Source organism: Cyprinodon variegatus, unplaced genomic scaffold (assembly GCF_000732505.1).
Source record: "Cyprinodon variegatus isolate N-32 unplaced genomic scaffold, C_variegatus-1.0 Scaffold393, whole genome shotgun sequence".
Lineage (NCBI taxonomy): Eukaryota > Metazoa > Chordata > Actinopteri > Cyprinodontiformes > Cyprinodontidae > Cyprinodon > Cyprinodon variegatus.
Window position 1 is genome coordinate 330859 of NW_015150846.1, and position 8856 is coordinate 339714.

Here is an 8856-nt window from a genome sequence, read left to right on the forward strand (position 1 = left end):
CAGGGCAACACAGAGACAAACAGGACAAACAACCATTCACGCACACACTCACACCTAAGGAGAATGCAGAGAAGCCAATTAACCTAACAGCCATGTTTTTGGACCGTGGGAGGAAGCCTGAGTACCTGGAGAGAACCCACACATGCTCAGGGAGAACATGCAAACTCAATGCAGAAAGACCCCAGGCCGGGAATCGAAGCTAGAACCTTCTTGCTGCAATACAGCAGTGCTACCCACTGCACCACTGAGCAGCTCTATTTTTTTTTTTTTATATTTGGTTGCTAATCTGGCAGCAATAGATGGATCCATCCTAAAAGTAACCCATTTGTGTAATATTTCAATCAATGGAAACCAAAATAAATAATCCATGTGAAAACAATGACATTTAGTATTTACAAATTTAACATAGTTTGAGCCGACTTTTGCATTTAATTTTTACACATTTAAATATTTAAAAATAAGTATATGAGTGCTAGAAATGGGGAAACTCTGACACTTATTCCGCTATCTAAAGAAAATTTTATAAAACAATTATTTCCAGTAAAATGTGGTCTTATTACTTCAAATGAACAGGAAAAAAGCAGGAGCATGAATCTGATCAGTCTGCAAACAACCAGATAAACTAGCGATAGACAGAAGGCAGATTGTCAGCATGTTCTAATTCATCACTATCTGAGATTGTCATCTTTCTGCCCACATCTGGTCAAAAAGATGTTTTATATTAACTACTTTGCTCTTCCTGAAAGAAAACATGGCATCAACTGACTTTGTGCAGCAATGGTGTGTTTGCTAAATTAGCTAAATATCCATCCTTTATGTAAAACCTAACAGCACTATAACAAGCTACAGCTACATTAGAGAGAAAAATTATTTGCAAAAAAAAGAAGAAGAAAAAAACGCCTAACGCCAAATTCAGATTTCTACCAACTTCTTCACATATGGAGATGATTCATTCATATAAAATAAGACTTTCCTGCTCTTTTATATTTGTGCACCATAAAAAAACCACTTTAACTCTTAAATTATTTCCCTGCAGATATTCAGAGTTTAGCTGCACCTTGCTTGAATGATATGTTTCCATGTATTTCCAATAAGAGAAATTAAGACCTGAGTCACCTCCTATATAAAACCATTAAATAAAGTAGATATTATTAAGAAGTCAATCTATATCAGTAACTTCAGTCATTTCACACCAGCTGATGTTTGCAAGCTTTTATTTCGGTTCCTTAAAATTATATTTCATTTACATTTAATGAAAGCAAAACATTTATTATTTTTATATTAAATCAGATCAATAAAAGATATTCTTTTATTAGAGATATTTATTTGCTTAAATGCTATTATTTTCAAAAGATTCTCTAAGGATGATGATGGGGATGGAGAAGCTACGACTGAACAGATGCTCTCATTTATTGAATGCAGTTGTATATTCCTGGGAAACAGACTTATTTTCTAGGTAAGATGACAATTGTGTTCATTAAAGGCCTTTTTGCAGATTTTTCAGAGATGCTAGCCAACATGGAGCATGCTTTAATTTATTTTGTTTTAAATTGTTCATAAAACATGTTGCTATTTGTTTTCACAAGTCTTAATCATACGTGTAATAAAAGCTGGTAATAAAAGGTTCAACATTAACTCTAGATAATTAGAAAGTCCAGCGGTTCCCTCCCAGGTAATCCTTTCATTACTTGAATTGAATAATTGAATAAAAATCTGAATACAGGACAACTTTATCTTATAATTTGACAACAATGGCATCAAAAATCACCCTTGTTTAACATGTTCAATCTGTCCTTAAAGCTTCATGTCGCTGGTAGGACCTGGACTTCAAATTGCTGTTTTGCCTGAACAAATTAAACTTAATCTTTTTAACCCAGGGGGCTCTTAAACTAATCAAGCTTATAAAAAATAAAAAAATCCATCAACATAATGTGACTTTACGCAGTTCAGGCACATTATTATCCTCTGCGAAAAATTATTCTATTGGTATTATTCATGGCAACTACAATCTGAAGTAGCAGGAATGAAAGAAAAATTATCAAAATTAATATAATTATTTCTGTAATAATCATAATGAAAAAAAAAGCGCCTACTTGAATAACATGCTTTTTATATGCATAAAAGAAATAAGCTTTTGTGATTTGTGATACACATTAAAAACTTTTGAAAAATAAATAAACTATTAACAAAATAGCTAAAGTTTATAGTGTAGAAATATACTTTTACATTGAAGGCAGAACTAGTGGATATATTTGAAATAATACTGTATATTTCTCATGAAAATGCAGTAAGGGATGACTGTGTTAGTCTACTTTAAAAAAATGCATCAAAAAATACATCTATTCTAAATAAAAAATGTACATCTTATATGTTCGTATTTAAACTGCAATAAATGTGAATTCATATATGATCTATTTTGACGGTTACTTCATCTGCAGTGGTTTTGTCAGCAGGTATTTGAACCTTAGACAATGTGAGCAGTAGGAAAATCGTGTCTTCTGTCCTTCAGGGTTGAGTGTATCTCAAAAAATGCCCGTTTCAATTGTTTTTGAGTTCACAGATGTTACATCTAGATAACATTTTCCCCTCTTTACTGTCTCTTCCTTATCGTTTTTTTTTCTTTAGGCTTTATCACAAAGCAATCTGACTCCTTGGACTTAGATAACAGGGGTTGTTAGCCCCATCTTCATTATCAGTTAGAATAACATCCCTAACCATATAACACTATTGTATGGACGTAATAAATGGGTTTTACAATTATCCCAAACTGTATCTAGATTTTTGTTTTTGAAGAGAAAAGTAAGAAAAACACTTATTTTGCAGTTAAATTTTTTATCTGTAACTAAAGACACAGAATATGTTTTTGATGCTGTTTTTGCAGTGATGGCTGCAATTTGTTAATCTGGCTCCATGGTGGCGCAGATTGAAGCACTGTTGCCTTGCAGCAAGAGGTTCTTGGGTTTGAATCCAGGTCTAGAATTCATCTAAGAGTTTCTATTCAAACATATGATGATTTTCTCTGAGTTCCGCAAGTCCAATAATTGGACAAATGGTGTGTCTATAGGCATCTGATGGGCAAACAGAAGATGAAGGATGGGTTTGTGTTTTGAAATGTCACACTTTGTTCATATCTAAGCCACTTATACTCCTTAAAATTCTCTGTCATAAATCGTATTCATATTATCTCTAGTTTGGTTTATCGCGCTGTAATACAAACAGAATTGCAGACATTAAATGGCTTTATTTTATCTGTGGAGCTTCCCGTAAGACTTTTCCTTCTTCCCTGCTTAAATTCCTGAATTAAAAAATGTGCAGATTTAAATCTAAAGCAGCTAAACTTTAGCTTAATTTGTTTAAACACCTATCCAGGAGGATTTTCGTCACCTGATGCTATTTTAAACTGCACATTTAAAAGCTAATGTTAGCTGATGAAGCAGCTCATCTGCTCAGGAAACCAGACTAGTCAGACAAGGCGTTCCGATCTCATCACCTCAGTGAGAGGGAGTGGTTACACTCTTTCAGTTTCCATACCGTGACTCTTTCAGATGTTTGATAGCAGCAATTGCTTTATAGATGATTTTTATCTATACTCCATAAAAATTTAGATATTTATAATTTAGTGGGCGGTTAGTTAGTGGGGGGAGTGGCGACTTTGTGATTAGGGCATAGAGCTTTGATGTCAGAGTTCTGAGTTAGAGCCCCACTCCCACAGACTGCACTCTGAGCAAAGACCTCTAACCCCACACTGATCCCCGGGCGCCACGCAATGGCAGCCCACTGCTCCCCATGGGGAGGGTTAAATGCAGACAGTTGATTTTGTTGTGCTGTACTTGTGAGTGTAATGACAATAAAAACCTGGGAAAAAAAAACAAAAATGATTTGTTGCTGCAAAAGATTCAAAGAACTCATTCTTTATTCAATGTTTGCTTTTCTTTTGGACAAAATTCTTAGTAACTCAGTGCAAACCAAGAGTTAGCCAATTATTTTTTATTTCTATCCCATTTGGTAAGTTTCCAAAAAAAAAAAAAAACACGTCACATTTAATGTCTGGAAACTGATTAAGAACCATTACTGATTTTCTGCAATTAGTGTTATTGTGGCTCTAATAACTACAGATTCAGTTCATGTTTTTAAAATACTGAAGTTTTTAACCTTTTTGTTTTTTTTTTTACTGAAAAAGTGCTTTTTATTTGTAAGGTACCTGTAAAGTTTTTGATTGGGGCTGTACCAATAGCAGATTTTATCACTAAAAAGCCTGACATGCCAAATCCTATTTAGTTTTCAACACACCTTCAATGTTTCAATTATATTTTTTGAGGAAAAAACAAGAAAAACAGCCATTTACAAATAAATACTTGTTCTAACCTTACCAGATATAAGAAAATTAAATTAAATTTTCAATCGGTGCACCTGCTTTTGTTTTATATCTATTTTTCTGTTAATCAGGTTGGAAACAATAACCTTTGTTAAACCATTTTCCACAAATACTGAAATCCCATAGAAGAAAATGTATCTATCTTCCTATATGAAAAAAAAAAATGATTTGACTTTTAAAGCTAAAAGCTTTTTTTTTTTATCCGGAAACAGAAAATTTATGGCTATAAGCATTTTATTTAGACTAAGGAAAGAGCGGCTCTTTGGGCTATGAAGGTAATACACCTCTGGTATATACTGTACATTAGCATTAAATCATGATATACCAGAGAAAATATCAGGAAATTTGTCTAGAAATCTGAAAGAGGTAACTGTACAATTGAGATGCTAAGAAAAAAATATTTAATTTTATAGTTCAATTTTGCAATTATTTCATTTGCAAAGAACCAAGTTTTTATCTAATTCTTTTTTCTCCATCATTATAATGTCCTTCCTCTCTGTTACCATTGGCACCTTAATCATAAATAAACCAGCTCTGAGGTTCTGGGGCACTGAGTCCATCTAAGCAGATTCAAATGATTGTTTGCATAAAAGTTTGAATGTACTTCAGTATGTAGGATTACACTTTATATAAAATAATAAAGAGATTCTACTTAATATTCAAACTGTCACCTGTGCATTCCAATTAAAACCTAATAAAATGTTGTTTGTCTCCTCATTCTTTAGATGAGTTTCTCTTTAGCTTTCACCTCTGCCAATAAGGCCTCAGCTGTAGGAATTAAGGTACGCCAAGGTTGTTTCATTCTTACAATTTAAGATGAGGAATGTTCCAGCTCAGCTCCTCCAGCTGGTCCCTGCGTCCAGCTTATCAGAGGCTAAAGGGAATCTTCTACCTTTTTCAGTTTAGAACCGATGCTAAAATAGGTGAATGTTAAACCTAAATCTTTTATATTTTTGTATGAAAAAGGATCAATCCAGGCAACAATTAATCAAGTTTTAATATTTAAGGAGCAGTGGGACCATTTGTTTGCTTTTCTGTTGAAAGAAATAAAAACAATTTCAATTTCTTTTATTTTTTAATACCATTATTAAAAGTTAAATCACCAGACTCCCATACTGGCCCATGAGATATTTTATGTAGAAAAATCCCCAATCATCCACAATTACCTGATATTCACTACTTACGCTTGTCAAAGATAAGAAACAAATTGATATTTGATGCATCAAGAATTCACACTTTTAAACCTGCAGCTTTTAGACACATTTTTTGCATTTAATAACAAATCAAATAAACTACAGGGACATTTGTTTTAATGCATTAAATGTGAATGATGCGCTTAACCATGATAATTCAGTTTCTGTTGGATTTAAAACTACGCGGCATCCAAAAATTTGCAGTACAGTTTTCTTCCTCGTATGTGTGATTTTGTCAGCAGACATCACCAAGCACATCTGCAGCCTGAGCGGTGCTAACCTCTATCCTGAACTGATACACTTCTTTTTTTTAGGGAATGATGAATTTATTACAGAAAATGTAACATAGACTCAAACAAATCAAAATTATCTATTTCTAACAAAAAAAAAGATGTAAAATACATGGCTCATTTGGAACGACGCATTAGTACTCAAAAATACCAAAAGTACAAATAAACAAAGGGTTTTAAAAGTTTAAGGGTCATATCCATTGCCTTAAACCTTAACATACAGTGAGCTGAAAATGTGGAAACAAAATACAGACATGCAATTCAAAATCTGCGCTGCTTGTTATAGTCTCCAGGCCCAGGCACAGGCAGCCCTCTAGGGAAGCCCCCCTGGCCCCCCACAGGCAGGCTGCCGCCCCCTGGCCCAGCCATCAAAGGAGAACTCTCAGCAGCCATGCCAGCAGCACCTGCAGCTCCTGAACTCCCACCCAGGGAATTTCTGTTCATGGGCATGCCGTGACCTCCCATGTGCATCCTCATCTCCTGCTCCCTGTTGTCAGAGAAGCCTCCCCTGAAGCCCTCCTGCTGCCTCTTCATCAGCTCCTCGTTGCGCAGCCTCATCTCCTCCTCTCTCCTCCGGCGCTCCTCCTCCTGTCGCAGCTCAGCCTGCTTCCTCTTCTGCACCTCCTGGTTGTGGAGCTCCTCCATCCTGCGCAGCTCCTCCTGTCTCCTCAGCAGGTCCTGCCTCATCAGCATCACCTGGTGCTCGTGTCTGGCTGCCTCCATCTCGGACTCCAGCTTCTCTTGCGCCTCCTTCATGTTGCGGTCCACCATGTCGTACTGCTGCTTCTCCATCTCCATCAGGGCCTTCCAGCGCATGGCGTATTCGTATTCAAACGATCCAGGCTGGGCGAACCGGGGAGGCTGCTCTCGCTCCTTGTGATACTGCTGGTTCTTGTTGACCAGCTTCTCCGGCAGCCCCTCGTCCTCGTCGAACTGCTCCATGGGCTCCACGGTGATTGGCCGGGGGAAAGCTGTGAGGAGGTAGGCGCTATCATTGCATTTATCCAAAGCTTTTCTGGCTGCTGGCTTCCCGGTGAACTCCACGATGCCTTTCCCCGTGGGCCTCCCTCGGTCATCCACAATCACTACAGCTCTCTCTATCTGGCCGAAGACGGAAAAGGCCTCCTCCAGGAGCTCGTTGGACACAAACTCGGGTAAATTTTTCACGGACAAAGCGGCGCCGTGTGTGGCGAACCTCACCCGGATAGGTCTGCCTCTGAATGAGAAATCATCCAGCTCCGCTCTGGCGATCTCCGCGATGATCCTGTTCTCCAGTCGGATGAAGCCGAAACCTCTCTCCTTGTTCACGAAGATCTCACTGGCGCTGCCGTACTTAGAAAACAGCTGAGCCAGGTCATCCTCGGTGATTCCGGTGGGCAGGTTCCCCACGAACAGCCTGCTCCTCTGGGTGAAGGTTTTCTCTCCAGGCTTCCTGAAGCTCTGCATGTCCAGCGTTAAGGCCGCGTTGGGGTTTGTCTTGTCGCTTTGCTCCGGCTGCTGCCCGTTGCTGTTGGGCCCTTCACCCTTGTGTTGGTTCCCCGAACGGTTGGGTCCATGGTTCTGTTGGTGGCCTCTGTATCCTTGCATGTTTTGTCAACAGATGTGAATCCAAAGTCGACGTAAAACGTGCTAAAAAACAGGGGGAAATTTAGCAGACGGAGGCGCACAAAGAGCTGCAAAAATGGCGACGCTATTGTGACCTAAGCGATCTGCGACATGTACGTTTAACGTCATTACGTCACATTTCTGCGACGTTGCTTTGATTCAAATTTTAGGTAAGTTTTGAGTTTTGTAAACCAAGGATAGTTTACAAAATAAGGTAGAGGTTTTGTACTTTGTAAAATTTACATTAAAATAAAAAAAAATAAAAATAAGGTAAAGAATTAGAGCCACTGAAAAAATAAAATAAAAAAGTTTTAAGATTTTTTTTAAATATTATTTCAGTTTAATATGGGAAAAAGTCTAAATTCTGACTTTAATCTAAGAAGTCTGACTTTAATGTCAGTATTTTGGATCTTAATGTAGATACACTCAGCTTTACTGACAAAGATTTGAATTGTTTGAGAGTGCCAGTGACACATTAGTGGGAAAATTACGAAATTAGGCGACTGCTTATATGCCCAAGAGGCACCAGGTGATGATTTTTCATTAATGGAGGAGCAGAAGGTCAAAGACAGCTAATCTCTAAAACAGACATAGCTATGGCTTGATGCTAACATGTTTATTAGCTGTCAGGATTTCTGACATTAAAGTCAGAATTCTGAGATTAAAGTCAGTATTCTAAAATTAAAGTCAGAAGTCTGACTTTTTTCTCATACTATTCTGAAATAGAATTTAGAAATCAGTTAACTGTTATAAGTGACAATAAAACAACCAGAAAGCAAAATTTAACAAAGCTTGCAAATAATCTACAAAACAAGGTTTAAAAAGTAAAACAGCACAGTGAATATTTTGCGATGCTGATTGCAGTTTGCATAAATTTGCCCCTCTGCTGTATTAGATTTTAACTAGCTTGGCCAATATCATGTAAAAACATAGTAAAAGTCAATAAAAGAGATAAATATCATTTAAAAGCTAACACCAATGCAATAAAATCAAAAACACAATTGATTCATTTAATTCTGTCAGTTTTTAATCGAAATTTATCAACGGAAATCTACAATTCAGCTTCTCTAAAAGATGTATATTAGGCCTACATTTGACCAGTAAAAAATTATTTTCAATAAAGAACATAAATAGCAGTACGGTTCTTAGGCCTACAGTGCTGCTTTGCAGAGCTACTTTGGTGAAAGGCTACTGCATCCTAAATGCACGAAGGAGCCATGTAATTTTACATTCTATGTATCTCCTATCATGTATTTATCAAAATAAAACAAAAATTCATAAATAAAATATAAATGTTGGGAGCTATTGTTGTTACTCATCAATATGGTGGGTGGCGTTATGTTTGCAACCTGCCATGATATGAAAGAAAAAGAAGTAACAAACCCTTCCTTCT

General features: G+C 36.8%; 1 protein-coding gene across 1 annotated transcript; it reads right to left on the reverse strand.

The window, feature by feature from the left end:
- Positions 1-5382: 5382 nt before the first annotated feature.
- nono (non-POU domain containing, octamer-binding) lies at positions 5383-7560 on the reverse strand. Its single transcript, XM_015387394.1, has one exon. The coding sequence runs from the start codon at positions 7443-7445 to the stop codon at positions 6120-6122; it is 1326 nt and encodes a 441-aa protein (XP_015242880.1). The 5' UTR covers positions 7446-7560; the 3' UTR covers positions 5383-6119.
- Between the last annotated feature and the right edge of the window lie 1296 nt (positions 7561-8856).

Excerpts from the sequence above, each read along its gene's own strand:
- nono (XM_015387394.1), bottom strand. The coding sequence starts at position 7,445 with ATGCAAGGATACAGAGGCCACCAACAGAACCATGGACCCAACCGTTCG.